At 35.8% G+C, this 20293-nt stretch overlaps 1 protein-coding gene across 1 annotated transcript in view; it reads right to left on the reverse strand.

Annotated features, from left to right (window-relative positions):
• Window positions 1-10503: 10503 nt before the first annotated feature.
• The window catches only part of GABRG3 (gamma-aminobutyric acid type A receptor gamma3 subunit), an 802344-nt gene continuing 792554 nt past the window's right edge, over window positions 10504-20293 (reverse strand). Inside the window, exon 10 of the mRNA XM_027856641.1 lies at window positions 10504-10782. Coding sequence (XP_027712442.1) covers window positions 10504-10782 — 279 coding nt within the window. The remainder of the gene's footprint in view (window positions 10783-20293) is intronic.

Below are 20293 nucleotides of genomic sequence, written 5' to 3' on the forward strand. Positions count from 1 at the left end.
AGGGAAGAAATTAGGGGAAGGGAAGGAGAATAAACATTTATGTAGCACTTATTATTGGCCCGGCACTATGCTAAGTGCTCAACAAATGTCTCACAACAAACTTGTGAGGTAGGTGCTATTATCCCCATTTTGCAGCTGAAGAAACTGAGGCAGACAAAAGTTAAGTGAGATGTCTAGAGTCACCGAGCTAATAGATATCAGAAGCTGGATTTGAACTCAGATCTTCCTGACTCCAGGACCAGTACTCTATCCCTTTTATTACCTAGCTACATGTCAGATGTATGGATGGAGGAAGAGTTCAAGACCAAACAAGAGAGAGAAAACTTAATGGGAAGTAAAAAGGTTAATTATGATTATATGAAAAGTTTTTTTTCTCACAAACAAAACCAATAAACCAAAAATTAGAAGAAAAAGTAGGAAGTGGGAAAAAATCTTTACAGCAAGTTTCTTTGATAAAGGTTTCACTTCTAAAATAGATGGGGAACTGAGTAAAATTTATAAGAATAAGAATCATACCCCAATTGATAATGGTTAAAGGATATTAATAGGCAGTTTTCAGAGGAAGAAATTGAAGAAATCAATAGCCATATAAAAATCTTCCATATCACTAATAATTTGAGAAATGCATATTAAAACAACTTTGAGATTCTAACTCATACCCATCAATGTCTAAGATGACAAAAAAGGAATATGATGAACACTGGAGAGGGTGTGGATGTGGGAAAACATATACATTAATGCACTGTTGATCAGGCTATGAACTACTCCAATCATTCTGGAAAGCAATTTGGAACTATGCACAAAAGTCTATGAAATACCTAGATCAAAGAAGAAGGAAAAAGAATCATGTACAAAAATAGTTGTAGTAGCTATTTTTTGGTAGAAAAGAATTGGAAATTTGGGGGATGCCCACAATTGGGGAATGGCTAAATAAATTATGATATGTAAATGTTATGGAGTATTATTGTGTTATAAGAAATGACAAAGGGGAGGGTTTCAGAGAAACCTGGGAAGACCTATATGAACTGTTGTAAAGTGAAGTGAGCAGAACCAGGAAAATGATCTACACACTAACAGCAATAGTGTAAGGATAATCAACTGTGAAAGACTTAATAACTTTGATCAATAGAGTTCCAAAGGACTCATTATGAAACATGCTATCCATCTCTAGATAGAGAACTCATAGACTCTGAGTACCAGTTGAAACATTTTTTCTTTTTTTCCTTGCTTTTTTTTGTGTACATGGCTAATGTGGAAATTTGTGTTGTATAACTGATTATGTATGTATATGTGTATATATGTAAATTGTGAGTCATAGCTCAAAAACAAAATAAATAAAATTCATAATATCTGCTGCTCTTAATTACCAGACTCTGTGTTCTTTTAAATAGAGCTTTTCAGAATTGCAAGTTCAAAGCTTTTAATAATCTGAAATGCACTGTGGAGGGTCACACTCCTGTCATGAAATGTACATGTGCTACTTAGTTAAAAATTGAATTACATGATGGTCACAGCACGTTTCAATTTGTTCCAATCATTTATTCCCCTGAAGGCTATCACTGGCCTGTGAAGTGAAATTCTTGCAAAGGACAGCAATCTACCTTTAGGAGTATGTGTGGTGACAGCTAAGTTAATGAGAGTTAAAAACTGGTATTTCAGAGTCTGATAGGTATATGGGAACTTATCAAAGATGAGACTTGTTTTCCATGAAAAAGTCTTTTTGGTAAGGCATTCAAGTGTTCCTTTCAAGGTAACTCTACATATTTATTAATGACCCTGGAATGTTGACCTTTTGGTTTAATATGCTCTGGACTTTACCCAATAGGAGAGTCAGGAATCCTGATTACTCTCCAACTTGTTTGAAATGATGCTTATGCAAAAGGGTCTCAAACTATGACTTCTCCGTAGTTGATTTGGGGGAGAACTTAGTTACTATTATTAGTGGATAGAATTCTACGAACCTTTGATGGAAATTTGTGACTAATTTTTCTTTCATCCCTAGCTTGAAAAATAAGCCCCCTCTAAGTGGCAAACCATGGCAAAATGAGTACATTTGCCACTTGGCAGGAAAATTACAATATTAGATACTTTAGAGATAAGGGCATGTGCCAGTTGGCTGATGGAAAATAAATTGTTTGCTTCGGGCTATAGGATTAGAATATTTCAAATTGAATCTGTAAAAATGGCAATTTCCAGGTTTGGATTTCTCAAAAAAAAGGATCTATAGATTTCCTTTCATTTACAACTTGGGGAACTGAGAGCAAAGTGACCTGCTATACTGTATAAGGCAGAAAGGCTGTTTTGTGCAGGAAACACTAACACAAAGATGATGCAACAACACAAAGAAAACAGTTGCTCAAGGAAAACTTGAGGGGAAACAAAGGTTATCTAAGCAGAGCAAGGGCAGTTTACACAAGAGCAACAATATTGGAAAGATACAACAGCAATACTTAAAATTTCTGACCAATGAAATGACCATGATTTCAGAAGACCGATGATGATCTCTGCTATCCTCCTCCTGACCGAGAATGGATAGATTCAAGATGTGGAATGAAACATAAGATTTTGGGACATGGCCAGTGGGGAAATTGGTTGTGCGTATTTGTGAAAAAGTGTTTTCTTTTTTTCCTTTTAATTTGGGTGGAGGTAGAAGGGAGAATAAAGGAATGCTTACTAATTGAAAAATAAATAAAGTGAAAAAAAGGGTAAAAAAAAGTACTACAGGATACAAGTTAAAGATGCTCAGAGATTTGTTCCCTTGTTCCCCTAACTCCTTTTTGGGGGACTCCAGTGTCGACATCCAGCATCATTTGGTGACTTCTTGTCCATTCAGTTTTATGGGCACATAATCTCCTTGAGGACAAGAACTATTTCATTTTGTCATTGTTTAATGGCGTACGTCATGGTTCCTGAAACCTGTGCCTCAGTTTCTTCAATTTTAAAATGAGGTGGTTAGACTACCTCTAAGATCCCTTCAAGCTCTAAGTCTATTTCACTTGGTAGTAACTAGCAGTCTGAGTTTGACCATTGTTTTGTTGATGCAATTATTTAAATAGTTCTTATATAACCTAAGCATTCTAAGGATATAATAATAATGATTAATTTTCAAAAGACAATAAGTTTTGTTTGTGGTTTCAATTGGCAGGGGTGAGGAGGAGGCCCTATTAGGGAAAGATATATAAATGCGTGTAAAAGTAAATTTATTTAAAAAAAAGACAATTAGAAATTTTCTATCATTCTATATAAGCAAATACCATGGAGGAAATTCTACAAAGAATATAGCATGAAACAAACCCTTATTAAGACCAAAACCAGACATATAACCTCAAATACATGATCTTATATCAAAAATGGATGAGTGAAAATGTCAGAGCCACTTAGCCTTTACAAGTACCAGAAGATTTTTTTTCTTTTTTAAGAATTATCTGTGTTTATATTTCTCCCAGAAATAATGAAATACCTGACTACTTAGTCTCTTGCCTATCATCCCAGAGCCTGAGCAAGGATATCAAGGCAAACATGCTTTTCTCCTCTGTTGATAGAAATATATTCCTCTAATGAAAGATCAGCTAAGTTGAGATCAGGAGATTAGTGCCCTAAACTAATGGTTATTCTTGTGGGTTCCATGGAAGAGACTGTATAATCAGCCACAAAAGCATGTTAGATTTGCTAAATGACACAGTTAGCACTGAATATTCACTGTTTAGCTTTTTTTCTGAGAGCTAGACTGAGTTAAATAAACAAAAGTAAACAATTTTCACCCATCAGTCTTAGCTAATAAGATATGACTTTGTAAGGAGCTACTAAAGTAAGTCACAGCAGCTAAGTGGCACAGTGGATAGAGTGCTGGGCCTGGAGTCAGGAAATCTCATCTTCCTGAATTCAAATTTGGCCCCAGATGCTCAGACACCCTGGACAAGTCACTTAACCCTGCTTCCTCATCTGGAGAAGGAAATGCCAAACCACTCCAGTATTTTTGCCAAGAAAACCCCAAATGGGTTCACAAAGAATCAGATACAAGTGAAACAAATGAACAATAGCACAAAAGTAAATATTGACCAAATATTTTTTTTTCTGGGTTATAACATTTTTTCCTTTAAATTAACAATCCTCAAACAAGTGAATAACAAACAACATTCTTTTCTATAGAGTTTTAAGATTTGGGATAGAAGACCATATGGTTTGAGCCATACTTACTGTCCATGTGCCTTTCTATAGGTGGTTCCTCCCTCTTACCTTCCACACCTGTCTGGAATATAACCTTGCCTCATCTTTACTTATTAGAAACTCTTGGTTTCTTAATGCTCAGTTTAAATATGACCTTCTGCATTAGGTCTTTCCTGAATTCTCATACCTAGTAGTTAATGCTTTCTCCTCCAATTACCTTGTATTCATTATAATTATTTTGAATGTCTGTATTTGTGTGTGTGTGTGTATGTGTGTATGTAGAAAGGGGGAGATGATAGATAGATAGATAGATAGATAGATAGATAGATAGATAGATAGATGATAGATAGATAGATAGAGACAGAAAGAGAGAGAGCATTAGATTTAGTAGTGTAGAATGTAGGGGTACCCTTGTACTTCCAGGATTTAGCACACTGCTTTTCATAAAAAAGGTGCTTGCTTGGTTAACTTGAATTGAAAGAACACCAGATAATACCTACGGTCCCTTCAAACTGTCATTTTAAGATCCTGTGATCTTCTATGCCATTTGAAGGGCATGGGGGTTGTTTTTGGTTTGGCAAAAACACGCCTGGAACTCTGGACTTGCTTCCTTGATTTCTGTAATGTATGATTAGCTACTAAGTCTCTGGAAGTATTCAGCATATTGCATCTTGGTCATAATCTGTTTCAGGGGTCAGATTTCTTTGTTTCCTTCAAGATTCAAGTCATCTTGAACATGACAGAAAGTCTAAGTTTTCAATGCCCTACTACAGACAGTGATTCTGAGACCTAAAGCGTAAACTTAGGAATTTTAATATAAAGGTAGCCTCAGTTTTTTTAAACATACAGCCATATCTGACTACATATCTGAAATCATTCAGTCACTCTCTACCACCAGTTTCCAAGATGAACTTTCACAATTACATTATCAGCAACCCCAGAAAATCAAAACAAAATGAAACACTATTTCAAGATCATTAAGCTAAGACCACAAACAATGGAACATTAACTTATAAGGCTGGTAATATTTTATTTAGAGACCCTCTATTTCAGCAGCTTTCCACAATAGAATATAAAAAGAAAAGAGAAAGCACAAAATGTTTTCTTTTCGTTGAGTCATAAATTGAATATAATTAATCATTGAGTCAGTATCAGACAGATTACTCTCTTTTCTCTTTTTTTTGAGCACTTGAAATAGGCTGACCATTCTGGGGTGAAACGTTATTAGTTGAATTTTGGTAAACCTTCAAGTTATGAAAGGTTTGGCTCTTGTACATCTCTTACTGTTTAATAAACTATTGTGGAAGAGGATGATGAACTCATGTTCTGAGTATTGAGTATTAGAGTTTTGGAGAAACGTCTTCTGCCCGGATAAAGAAACCTTCAGGACAAAGAAATAGCTATATTCATCTGCATTAGTAAGAGTTGCTCAGGCTATCCTTTATTTATCTCTTTATTGGAAACAAAATAAGCCTGATTGATTATATTTTGAAGAAGTAACCCCCCCCCATCTTAGAAATTGTTAACTACAGAGGAATATATTTTCCTACAGGAAGATCCCATCTCATCTTTATCAACTCCTGGAACTCTAAGACTTTTACAATTCCCCCATTTCTTTTTTTGCCAAGGAATGCCACTGATTGGCTATTATAGATTGTATGCTTTGAGTAATCCTAAAAAGCAATAAAACTCAGATCTGCATCCTGAGAAGCTGAAATTGTTACCATTCTAAGCAATCTTCGTTAGCATGCTACTAAATCTTAATTTTTTTTTCCCTTTTCAGTTTGTCAACTCACTTTTTGACCCCTCCAGGCTTGGAGATTTCATAGTGGGTGTGATTCTCCTGAGGATATCATGAATCTCAAGCTGGGAAACTCCCACAACAATCCTTTATTTTATATTAAATTTTAGAGAAAGAAAAAGGCTTGAGATCTTTGATTTGTATCACAGCTGCAAGATTATTCAGATTAAAATAGCTTCAGTGTAAACAATCTATATCAGTCTGCATATCATCTGCCATGTGGATCAATTTTGTTGTCTGGTTTGTCTTTTAGTAATGCCAAAGTTCCCCCTATGTGGCATGAAAATCTGGTGTCTTTGTTTGCTTTAAAGGAGAAATAAATCAAATTGCTTGTTTTCTGGACCACTAGCTATTGAATTTCCCTCCTTGCCCCACCAATTGCTCTTAATGCAGCACAGATAATAGAAGAATCTTTTATTTTTCTGTCTGGCAACTAATAGGACATGGTATTACTTACAACTGATTTTTATGCCAAATGAATTCTGGTTTAGATTTTTTTTTTGCAATAAAATGGAATGCAAGCTCTTTGAGGGCAAGGATTAAAAAAATGACCTTGTATTCCTATATCATAGCACAGAAGGGACTTAGCAAATGCTTGTTGAAGTGAATTGAACCTTGACATCCATATATAGTTTGGTTTGGTTTGGTTTGTTGAAAATGAGATCAAGGTTGGTTCACTAGGAAACATATTGACTTTGGTAGTGATTAATTTAGTTCAAGGGAGGAAGAAAGATCATTTGGAGTCAGAGAAATTAGTTCAAATCTAGTCTGTCATTTAATAACTACTAAATTATGGGCAAATCATTTCCCCTCTCTGGGCCTCAGTTTCCTCATTTGTTTAATGGTGGTGGGGATTGGGATCAAAATTTATCTGCTACTTTCTAGTTCTAAATTCTATAGAGCTATAATCTTAAGTAAAACTTTGGAATAGATCTAGAAATGATGATGTTTTATAACAACCATTAACAGGCCAGTTTCTGAGAGGTCTAATATTACTCTGGTCACCCATAGTGGAGCTGTGTAGAAACTTACTTCTTAGTCATTAAAGAAATGTTTTGTCCATTTTAAAGCTTCTTTCTGCAGTCTCCCTCAAAGTGAGCACTTAGCAGTTGCCAGTGATATCATATGTAGATATGTAGTGGTGATCCCAGTTCAGTGAAACTTTGGCCTTCTTGTTCCATCTTCTCTCTTTACCTCTCCCCCTAGTTGCTTAAGGCAGTGGCAATAGCAATGGCAAAACTTGGTCTAGGTAGTAAGGCTGACTCTGAAGGAGAGATAAAGACAGTGTGTCTTCATAATGCCAAGCACCTAGGAAATGTCTTAGTAACTGCAGAACTGCTACCTAACATATTTTCTTCCAACATGTAGCCCTTGGGCTTTGGAAATCAAGAGACTCTGCAATCAGGAAAATCTGTTCTGGGACCTACTATCTTGCAGCTGCATGTACAGTAGATCATTTCAATAGTTAATCTTAAGAGAGAAACAAAGTGAATAATTCAATTGAGCGGGGCTTTATCCCACTCACAGATTTCCCCCACCCATTATTTGTCACCCAGAAGGACAGCTGGATGCTTACATGTGTATTCCATAGGCCTCTATAATAATAATAAAAAAAAATCAAAAGGCTAATTTCAATACATGAAATAACCCATCTGTACTGTATAGTAAATGCCATACAAGACTGGAGACAGATGGACAAAGTCTTGGCTTAAGGGATTCATGTAGTTGTTTTGATTCAAGGCTAAGAAGCATTTTAACTAGTCCAGAGACTGGTAATTCTGTGGCTGGAATTGTATTTTGCAAGAGATCAATGACTCATTCAAAGATATTAACAGTGTGTTTTGGTCTAGATCTCATTGTCATATGGGGATAGGAAAAAATATTTTAGATTATTAAGATCTGTTCATGCTCTCAGAAAACAGAGGCAAAAGGAACATATATATCTATGATCAATCTTCCAAAGAGAGACTTGAGGGTAGTGAGGGTACTAAATGCTTATAGCTAGGAAAAGTTGTAAACAAAGAAACAAAAATGAAGTCGGAAGAAACAAATGTGTGTGGTATAAAATCTAGGAATTCTTTCATCTATGGAAAACCTAAGAGTTCTTTAGACTTACCTCCCAGAAAAGGGGGCTTATTATGTGACAATCTTTTTCTGGAACTCAGATCAACTGGCAGGACTTGGTAAAGTTACTGTGAATACACATCATCTCATCTATGTAGCTTCCATTGATTGTTTTATCCTCTTGCTATCCCTTCCTCTTCAGTCCCATTTTATGATAAGGTTCCACCAAATTTCTTTGTATTATGAAAGATGGCCATTATTCAAACCATTTTTGTGATGGGGTACAATGCTGGGAAAGATTTCTTGATTTCTAGGTTAAAGAGTTATCAGGTGAATTTTTTTTTCCATAGTGAGGACTCCAGCTGGGAATCCTACCATCACAAAACTCCTTTTCAACTAGATGAGGTTTGTTGTTTCTCTTATCATTCATTATAAAGAGTGAGCTCTCTTCAGTGGAAATAGTGACTTGACCAGTTGGGTAAGCAGGAATTGCTTATTTTATAAAAGTCTGTGTTAATGTAATAAAGCAAATCGTGAATCGTAGCACCCTAAAATAAAATTAGCATTGTCTTTTATGCAGAATTATTATCTCTCTATAATTCTAGATTCTATGAGGGAGTGATAACTCAGATAAAGAAATTTATAGATAATTAATAAACTTCACTTAAACCAATATAGTCAGCCAACTTTCCACCAAACTTTTTGTTAGAATATCAAACAGATTACAAATTGTATGTTTTGTTTACAAACATACCATACCATTAGAAAACCATAAGGGAAGAAACTGGAAAAGGGAAGAAAAGCAATATTCCTGAAAATTCTTCAAATGAGTTAACCAATCCCTGAAAAAACATTTATGCTTTATCTATATATTCACTTTTCATTATACTAGGAATATCTTGGATGTTTTTAAGCAGCCATGCAAATAAGAATCAAACTTTTACCAGACCAGACATTTTATTTCTACCGGCCTGTGCCACCTTGGCTATTTTACTGGTGAGATTTATCCTGTGGATATTTATTTCTTTCCTTAGCCAATATAAATTGTTAATAGGCTCTGCAGTAGGGACTACATCAGTTTCTTTTAAAATATCTTATGCTTTTACATTGGTTTTAATTCACATCTCATGTGATTAGGGGAGGCCCACAGTGTTTTCAGGATATACTGTTTTATTTAGGAGATTGTTACCAACTGACAAGATTTTTTTTTTAAAGGGAGCACTTGAAAAGTGTCTTGAGAAATACTGGTGGTCAGAAACAAAGAAAGAGTTGGATAACAATGCCAAAATAAAGTTGGGTTTATCTTGTACAAAACAGTTATAAATACTAGAGTTCTCTTTGGGATGTTGCTGCTTGACTATTTCAAAAGTATAAAATACTTTTTCTTAGCCAGAGAATATACTTATTTGATACTTAGCAACTACACATCTTTGTTTTTGTTTGTTTTTTTTTTTTGAATTGGCACTAGTTTTAATTTAAAAAAAATTCAGTAGTGATTGAACATATTTTGGAGATGGAAGCCTTATTTCTCACCCACTGTAAAACAAAATTTGAAAGGGATGTGTGTGTGTGTGTGCCCATTAGCAAGATGAAGAAGGTACCTTATGATAACTTGTGATAATGACTCAGACCTTTGCTCCATGGAAGAGCATAGGCCAATTTCAATGAAACTTGTTAGCTGCAGTCTCCTGCTCTTTGTCTTTGTGGTGAACTGGTCTTCCTCTAGTTCAAAAAGGAAAGACAAAGCCTTTAAAATGCATTCTAAGTAAAACTTTAGATTATTTACTTCTTTGTTTTCAACAAATGAAGAATTTCGAAAATTTTTCCTTCTGAAAATAATATCCCTGGCTGATGTGCACCAGGGCAGACACAAGTACACACATTCATATACCTATACCCTTCCCAGCTCTGCCACCTGCTTGAAGTTTCACAGTTACTGCAGCTATTAGCTTGGTTGGCTTTTTCAATGGTTATAAAAAGAAATCCCAGGCCCCTTACCACACTGCAATTCACAATGAAGGTCCAACTGCAGAGTTGGTCCTTCCAGCTTTTCAAATACTCCTAACCCAGAAATGTGGCTCAGCACCAGTAGGTGCTAGTGCTTGGATATGCAAGGAGAAAAGACGGATGAGGAAACTTTGGAGGAATCTACACTATCTGCTTGCAGGTCTTACAGATTTCTCTGTCTAGGTGAATCAACAGCTACCCAAATCTCTAAAAATGATACCAAACTGAGTGGAATTTAGTGAGAATTGGATATTGAAAAGTAACTAGGTATTCTCCAACACACACACACCTCAGGCACATACATAATAAAACCTTAGTGAGGTCATGTAATAATCATAGATAATAAGCTCTTTGTAATTAGGGATGAAACTGACCAGCGTCCTCCTTTGCTACTGAATATTTGCCAATGGTGAAGGAAAGAAAAAGCATGAAAACCTTTCAGTCTTCACCACTACTGGTTATATTTAAAGATAGAGGTATCCGACCCAGTAGACCAGGTTAAAGAGCAGGAAAGAAGTTGGGAAAAAGACTCGGGAATATGAGTCCAGCTCTGAGATATCTATGTGAATCCTTCCTTTCCGCCAGGAACCCGATTTACACTCTTCATAGCAACAGAAGAAGCTTTGACAGTCTTTGCCATCCAGACACTCATAGACACAAGTATCTTCAAATTCCTGCCAGTACATGGAATTATTCAGAGGGATCACTGTAGGAGGTGGTCTCATATCCAGGACAGAATAGTTCTAGAAACAATTGACACAAAAGAGCCAGCATTAGATAACAGTGCAAACAACATTAGGTGAATCAAGAAATCTGTGTATATATTATAGGGTGACCAGAGAGACAGGTTGAATATAGAAACTTGCATGCTTATGGTTTGTAGCCATATATTCAGATTGATCAGGTGCTTGGAAAACATTAATGTAGTAATGGTCTGTTCCATCTAGAGGATAAATATCTAAATCTGTTATGTCCAAGGGATTGTTATGTGTAAGATGATGCACAAGAGGTAGTCTAGCATAGTGGACAGAGGTCACCTTGGAGTCAGGAAGGTTGGGATTCAAGTCTCTCCTCTGACTCATATTGGCGGTGTGACTCCCAAAATGTATTAATATCTCAGTGTTCCCAGACAACTCAGTAAGACTCTAAGCTACTCAAAGGTTGCTGGTTGATATTAATAGTGGGAATTTCCCCATTAAAAGAGTTCCCTTTCTACAGTGAATGCATGTATTGACACTCATTTTTAAAATGTCTTCACAGATCCCATAAAGCATAGGTGAGGAAACTGCAGCCTTGAGACCACATGTGGTTCTCTAGGTCCTCAAGTGCGGCCCCTTGACTGAATCCAAACTTCGCAGAACAAAAGAAATAAAAAAATAAAAAATAAAAAATCTTTGTTCTGTGAAGTTTGGATTCAGTCAAAGGGCCACACTTGAGGACCCAGAGAGCCACATATGGCCTCCAGGCCGCAGGTTCCCCATCCCTGGCTTAAAGGATGAACCCACAACCCATTTATTTTTCTGATTTGATGTATGTCATGAATTTCTTTTAAGCACCTGGATTTTTAGAAATTTCATACCTCCAAATGGCATTTAAAATAAAACAAAACAACAAATAAGAAGTCAAAAGGGATCATGAAAATATTCAACTGTCATAAATCTCCCAGCAATGTCTGACAGGCATCTATGTTGACTCAATTTATATAATATCTCTGTGTACAAAACATGAACAAGGTATTAAATATTTTTTTTTTGAAAAACAAAAAACATAATGGGGAAACATTTTTGATGATCTTTGGAAGAAAAAGATGGCTTTCATTAGAACATTTAAAAAAAAGCATGAATCTCAGTTTGTAGAAAAGTATGTATGATCACTCTGAGAAAAACAGAGTAAAAACGAAACATACAGGAATTTGACTGAAAATGTGAAGAAATTATTCAGAGAAGCAGCAATATTTGTTACTGTCAAATCTTTGCTTTGCCATTGTCAACATGTCAATCAGTTTTTGTTAATGCAAATTCACTGCTGGTGGAATTGTGAATTAGTCCAATTGGTCAAGAAAATAATTTGGAATCATGACAAATATTACTAAATTGTTTATACCGTTTGACCAGAGATCCTATTTCTAGTCAATGATACAATGAAATGACTAATACATTTAAATAATTCATAGTAATTCACAAAAACAAGAAGGTTTTTTTTAATAAAACTAAAACCAGAAATATAATATATACCCAACAATTGGGAGAGGGCTTAATAAATGTTAATATGTGAATATAATGGAATATTATTATACCACAATAGAGAGCAAATATGAAGAATTTTTAATAAGATGAGACTGGTATGAAGTGATACATAATAAAGAAAGCAGAGTCAACATAATATCCACACAATGACTATAATGTTATAAACAAACACTAAAAAGCAACATAATTTAGACTGACAACACATATTGTTCAGTACAAATTATCGTTAAATTAGAAATCTTTTCTTTCTGATAAAAATAACTATAAGCTATACAAGTGGAAAATGGGACCTGTATCAGTGACAATTTTTCTAGTAAGGTTATGTTTACTTCTTTTGGAGCATTGTGCTATGTCAGGGTTTGCTGAAAAATATTTGTTGGGAAGTGCCTGCTACATCATTACAAAATGTTTTAGTGATAGTTCATGTTAAATAAAAAAAAATTATTTACCTGATGCTTATTTCACAATTAATTATAAATGGATTGGAAAAGGAGTTCCAGGTATTTCTATAGAAGAGAAGTGGAAGGATCATCATAGTAAAATTCTAAGCAACTGTTTATCAAATCTATTAATAATCCTTCAGAGATTAACTAAAAAACAATGTTAAAGTTTTGCTGTCTAGTTACACATGTAGAAATGGCCTGAAAAGTAGATTTTAGAAAAGAAAATATAATACTTTGAACCCTTAGTAGTTTGTCAGATTTTCCTATCCTTTAACTAGATGCTGCTATCTATCTGTCAATCTTTCTGTTGCTTTGTCTGTCTACGTAACACAAATTTCAGATTTGGAACATTCATGAAATGCACTCCACTTTGGTCAAGAGGATGATGTCTCAAGCCTATATGCCTATGGGACAAAATCGGTTGCAGAATTTAAGACTCAAAAAAGTGATTCCAGTTGTCTATCTCTGCCTCTCTTTCTCTTTGTATTTGGGGAGAAGCTTACCCAAAAGGAAATTCTATGAAGTTTCTAGGGAGGCAGGTTAGAAATCAGGTACACGTTGAAGTGCCAGTTCCTCTATATGTTTGCTACTTCCCAGAGTCTTTTTTTTCCTTCTTTTTTTTCCACAGGTCTTTTTATATAGAATGTCATGAAGTAGTTGATTTTCTCAAAGAAATAATGAAGATTTTCTCTTTTTTCCAAAGGTCTTACACCAACTCTGCTCCTCAAACAGACACACAGTATTGAGCCATCTTTCTCTCCATCAATAAGGACAGTCTCATACAAATGCTACAGGCTTGAAACCCAGGCAACATTCATATACCTTAGAGCATTCTAAGAATATAGTAAAAAAAGTCTGTATACCAATTAACAACTTGCCTAAAATTCAAACTGTAAGAATGCCTTTTATTTTCCTCATTTTGCAATATCAAAAAACAAAACAAAACCCTGAAGTTTGAATGAATTCAGTATAGCCCATAGAATTCTGATTAGAATTTTAGGATGCATTAAAGACGTATGTGAAAATTAAAAATTATGCATGTGTGTGCAGGACATATACATCTTCATTTGGGGTACTAAGCAGTATTACATATTTTCAAAGTATAAAAATTGACATTTGTATAAAATCTTTCCAAAACTATGTAGTCTGACAGAAAATTTTATAATAAGGGAAACAACATTAAAAAAGTTATTTTTCTTCTTCCAGTCAGTCATAGTGTATTGTAGGACAAGAAGCCTATTAAAAACAATAACAACAACTTTTTGGCATGATGCCATTGTATGTTCAGTGATTTAGGAACTGGAATGGAATTAGATTCCTTCTTTTATCTGCCTACCCATTACCTAAAGTGAAAACAGACAAATAGTAGAAAGAAGCAAAAGGCCTAGATTATCAACAAATGGAAAAATAAAATATTCCTAGAATTGAGAACTGGCTCTCCAAAGAATTGTTTAGAATGCTCTAGATAATACTTAAAATTTGTCAAATAAATAATAACTAGAAAATAAATATTAAACTGATTTTTATTGAGAATGGCTTTTAATTTTTATTTGCCATAATAAACCAAAACTAATGAAATCATATTTTGACCTTCTCTGACATTAAAACAATGTAATATGGTTTATTTGGGGCTGCTTGAACTGAAAAGCTTAGGGGCATGTCATAAAGGAAAAAAAAATACATAAAGGGGCAGGAAATATAATGAAATAAGATGACAGGAATTTTCTTGCCTGGAACAAGGCAGAAGTGGGGTGAGAGGTCATTTAGAATTTATTTTACGAAGTTGTACTTAGGGAATTAGAATCAATCATTTAATTTTTTTCTCTAATTTTAATCTTTTTTTTTTTGACAGGTCCTATGTTTTTTTGACCATCTGGTGATGTCCATGTGTAGTTAGTTACCTTTTGGGTTGTTGAAAAAGAGTGTTTGCTATGATCAGAGAGTTATTTTGACAAAACTCAATTAGTTTCTGCTCCCCTTCATTTTGTACTTCAAGGTCAAACTTGCTTGTTATTCCAATTATCTTTTGATTTCCTATTTTAGCATTCCAATACCTTATGAAGAATGAGACCTCTTTTTTTTTTTTTGGTGTTATTTCTAGAAGATGTTATAGATCAACTTTAGTCTCTTTGGCATTAGTGGTAGGAGCATAGACTTATATTGCTGTGATGTTAAACAATTAGCTTTGGATTTGAACACATGGAATTCTGTTCTTTTGGAGATTATGCCTCAGTACTGATTTTTTTTCTCCCTTCTATTAATTATGATGGCTACTGCATTTCTTCTAAGGGATTCTTGCTCACAGCAGTATATGTAATGATCACCTGAATAAAATTCACTCATTCCTGTCCATTTGAGTTCACTGACATTCATGATGTTGATGTTTAATCTTTTTTTTCTTCTGTCTGACCACCTCGAGCTTGGTTCATAGAACTTACATTCCAGGTTTCCATGCAATATTGATCTTTACCGCATCGGACATTCCTTTTGTCACCAGACACATTTGCCGCTGTTTCTTTTTGATTTTGGCCCAACCACTTAATTGATCTTGGAACTACTTGTAGCTGTCCTCTGCTCTTCCCCAGTAGTGTGTTGGATGCTTTCTGACTGAGGGGGCTCATCTTCCATTGTCATAACTTTTATCATTCTAATACTGTCCATAGGGTTCTCTTGGCAAATATACTAGAGTGGTTTGACATTGCCTTCTCCAGTGTATTACCTTTTGTCAGAGCTCTCCACTATGACCTGTCTGTCTTGGGTAACTTTGCACAGCATAACTCATAGTTTTGTTGAGATACACAAGTCTCTCTGACATAACAAGGCAGTGATCCAGGAGCTGACTGTAGCTCAGATCATGGGCTTCTTATTGCAAAATTCAGACTTCAATTGAAGAAAGTAGGGAAAAAACCATCAGACTGTATAGATAAGACCTTAATAAATCCCTTATGAATGTGAAGTGGAAATAAAAAATAGATTTAAAGGATTAGATAGGTAGACAGAGTACCTGAAGAACAGCAACAACAACAACAACAAAATTCCAAAGAAAAAGAAAAGCAAGATAGCAAAATGGCTATCTGATGAGGCTTTATAAATAGCTAAGGAAAGAAGGAAAACAAAAGGCAAAAGAGAAAGGGAAAGATATACCCAACTGAATGAAGACTTCCAGAGAATAGCAAGGAGAGATAAGAAGGTTTTCTTAAATGAGCAATGCAAAGAAACAGAAGAAAACGGTAGAATGGGAAAGACGAGATTTCTTCAAGAAAATTAGAAATATTGAGGTAACATCTCATGCAAAAATGGGCATGGTAAAAGACAAACATGACAAGGACTTGACAGAAATAGAAGAGATTAAGAAGAGGTGGCAATATACAGAAGAACTATAAGAGAAAGATCTTAATAAAACTGATAACCCGTCTGTTGTGGTTGCCGATCTAGAGCAAGACATCCTTAGGAAGCATCATTAACAATAGGGCTAGTGGAGGTGATGGAATTCCAGTTGAGCTATTTAAAATCCTAAAAGATGGTGCTGCTAAAGTGCTGTATTCAATATGCTAGTAAATTTGGAAAACTAAACAGTGGCCACTGGATTGGAAAAGATCAATTTACATCCCAATCCTAAAGAAGGGCAATGCCAAAGAATGCTCAAATTATCAAACAACTGCTCTAATTTCACATACCTGCAAGATTATGCTTAAGAGTCTGCAAGCTAGGCTTTACCAATATGTGAACCAAGAATTACCAGAAGAGCAGGCCAGTTTTCAAAGAGGTAGAGGAACTAGACACAAAATTTCCAACATTTGCTGGATCATGGTGAAAGCAAGGGAGTTCTAGAAAAAAAAAATCTGCTTCTGTTTCATTGGCTACATTAAAGTCTTTGACTGTGTGGATCATAACGAAACGCAGCAAATTCTCAAAGAGTTGGGAGTACCATATCATCTTTCTTGTCTCCTGAGAAGTCTTTATGGAGGCCAAGAAACAAAAATTACAAGCAAACATGGAACAACTGATTGGTTTAAGATTGGAAAAGGAGTACTACAAGGCTGTATAATGTCATCTAATTTATTTAACTTATATGTAAACTACATCATGCAAAATGCCAGGTTGGGTGAATCAAAAGCCAGAATTATGTTCCTGGGATAAACATCAAAAACCTCAGATATGCAGACAATAACACTATGAAGGCAGAAAGTGAAGGAGTAAGAAGTCTCTTGATGAGGATGAAAGAAGAGAAAGTAAAAACTGGCTTAAACTTAACATAAAACAACAACAACAACAACAACAACAACAACAACTGTAAAATCTTGGCAATTGGTCCCATCACTTCCTGGCAAGCAGAGGAAGAAGAAATAGAAGCAGTATTAGATTTTATTTTCTTGGGCTCAAAGATCACTGTAGATGATGACTGTAGCCATAAAATTAAAAGACTCTTGCTTCTTAGAAGGAAAGCTACACCATCTGGACAGCATATATCACCTTGCCTACAAAAGTCTGTATAATTATGGTTTGATAGTAGTAATGTATAACTGTGAGAGTTGGATTATAAGGAAAGCTGAATGCCACAGAATTGACACTTTTGAATTTTGGTGCTAGAGAAGACTTTCGAGAATCTCTTAGGCAGCAAGTAGATCAAATCAGTCAATACTTAAAGAAATTAACTCAGACTATTCACTGGAAGATCAAATACTGAAACTGAAGCTTAGATACTTTTGACATATAATGGGAAAACAGAACTCATTTGGAAAGACCCTGATTGTGGGAAAACTTGAAGGCAAAAGGAAAAGGGGACAGCAGGAGGTGAGATGAAGTGTCATGGAAACAATGGATATGAACTTGGAAAGACTTTGAGGGATACTAGAGGATAGAAGGGCCTGGCATGGTATGGTCTGTGGGATCACAAAGCGTCAGACATGATTTAATGACTGAACAATAAAATTATTTCATTGGCACTGGAACTCTCAAGGAGGAACTTTTTCTATCAATGAATATCACCAACTTTAAATCTCAGAGAATTTCTAGACACACTAAGTGAGAGGCCCAGGGTTACACAGTCAGAATGTATCCAAGGTATGGCTTGAATCTCAATCTTTCTGACTCCCAGGTGGACTATCTAGACATTACTATACCATCCTGCCTCTCAAGATTTTGGTTCTTAGATCCATTAATCTTCTCTACCATATGTGTACAAACACACACAACTGTATTGTGTTAGTTGTGAAAAGCCGTGATATGGTGGTGGAGGTGATTAAAAAAAAAAGGAGCAGAGCTCAAAGTTACTGCTTCTTATGGTGTTGTCTTGTATGAAGCTGTTCCTTTCTATGACAGACAGTTACAGTTTTAAATAGACTATTTATTCAAATGGTGTCTATCCTGAGAGATCTTTGGAAATAGGAAAGATGAAAATTTGTTTTGGCTGACTAGGTACTAAGCTGCCTGCAGGAGGACTTAACCAAATCTTTTTTGTAGTCCCTTTCAACCAATGAATCTATACTTTCAACCTAGAAAGTATCAAGATTAATTGAGGGTCGTTTCCATAGTAGCTGACAGGCAGCAGTGGCTTGAAGAAACCCAAAAGATGGATATATTTTCACAATTGGACAACTCTACCTTGAGATACTTATGCTGTAGGTTATATGAGTTTTATCCTAGGTTTCCACTGATGGGGAAAATTGTGACTTAAAATTAAATTGTAGGAATATGTGTAGGTACAACATTGTACTATGGTACAATGGAAAGAAGGCCAAATTTGTAGTCAGACGCTTTAGGTACTAAACACAGCTCTGTCATTCAATATCTGTGTGACCACCTTAAGCAAGACATTTCATTCATGTAGGCCTCTATTTGCTCATCTGTAAAATGGGGAATAGGGATCACGGGGGCACTGCAACTTTTGTCCACAGCCCATTCTTCATCAGACCTCATGGTTCACTCCCAGTTGGTGTTTTGCATCCCTGATGGCCTGAAGGCAGGAAGATGTCAGAAATATTTTCTAGAAGTATAACTGCCTACAGGGTACGTCAGTTCCTGATAGTAATTATAGAAGGAGAGGTATGTTTTATGACATTTTAATTTCTATATTATTTTAACTTTGATGATCAAAGTAGTTTTAATTAGATTTTAGGGTTCATGAGCACTTATTATATTAAAAATAAAAATCTTGGGAGGTGAAGCCAAGATAGCAGAGTAAAACCAGGGACTCACCTGAGCTCTCCCCCAAATCCCTCCAAATATCTTTAAAAAATTACACTAAACAAATTCTAGAGTAGCAGAACCCACAAAAAGACTGAGTGAAACAAATTTCTAGCCCAAGACAACTTGGATGGTTGGCAGGAAAGCTCTGCTGCACCAGAGTGAGAGAGGAGTGCAGTCCAGTGTAGGCTGTGCCAGGGCAGACCTGGTCACAGCAAAGCCAGAGCTGGCATTGGAATGACTGAATCACTTGCAACAGCAATGGTTTCCAGACCTCTTTGCCCACAGACACCAAAGACAACTTAGAAGAACAGCTGCACCTGTGTGAGAGTGTAGTGCGGTCCAGCACAGGCAGTACCATTATAACCATGGCCCTAGCAAACCAGGAGAAGGCCTGGGGAATGACTGAATCAGCAACAGCAGCAGTGACAGAAGTAGTGGCTGCTTCTGGAACTCTCAGTCCACACATAGTAAGGAGGGTGGAACAACCGATCAGAAGGAGGTCATGGGGGTCTTTGTGCTACCACTGAGGCAGGATTCTGTTGCTTTGCTCATATTTTGATCTGGGTCCTGGGTGACAGTCCCAGGATCAAATGCTATGCACTAGCATAGCAGAGCTTGCAGCCACAGCAGAGGGGGGACCCTCCTTACTGTTCTAAGGCAGAAAAGAGTGCTTGTGGTCACTCATAGACCAGAGCACAGGCCAGGAGAGTAGTAAACATCTCTCCTTAGATTATACCACCTTGGAAGAACTGAAAACTTACAGATCCCTAGAAATATTTTTGAAAATAGCGGCACAAACCCCTTGAAACTTGGGATAGTGTGCCCTCCACCCTGGAAGCAGAGCCCTACTTTAACAAAGATTTAAAAGTCAACCAATAAGCTGGGAAAATGACCAAACAATGGAAAAAAAAACTGACTATTGAAATTTACTATGATGACAAGAAAGATCAAAACACAACCTCAGAAGAAAACAAAAAAAGTCAAAGCTCCTACATCCAAAGCCTCCAAGAAAAATATGAATTGGTCTCAGGCCATGGAAAGCTCAAAAATATTTTGAAAATCAAGGAAGAGAGGTAGAGGAAAAATTGGGAAGAGAAATGACAGTGATGCAAGAAAATCATGAAACCAAATCAACAGTTTGGTAAAGGAGACAAAAAAGAATGCTGAAGAAAATAATACCCTAAAAAACAGACTAGGGCAAATATTAAAAGAAATCCAAAAAGTCATTGAGGAGGAGAATGCCTTAAAAAGAAGAATTGCCCAAATGGAAAAACTCATTGAGGAAAATGATTCCTTAAAAATTAAAATGGAGCAAATGGAAACTAATGACTCTATGAGAAATCATAAAACAAAACCAACAGAATGAAAAAAAAAAT

This window comes from Vombatus ursinus, unplaced genomic scaffold (assembly GCF_900497805.2).
Source record: "Vombatus ursinus unplaced genomic scaffold, bare-nosed wombat genome assembly UNPS02011591.1, whole genome shotgun sequence".
In the NCBI taxonomy this organism is placed as follows: Eukaryota; Metazoa; Chordata; class Mammalia; order Diprotodontia; family Vombatidae; genus Vombatus; species Vombatus ursinus.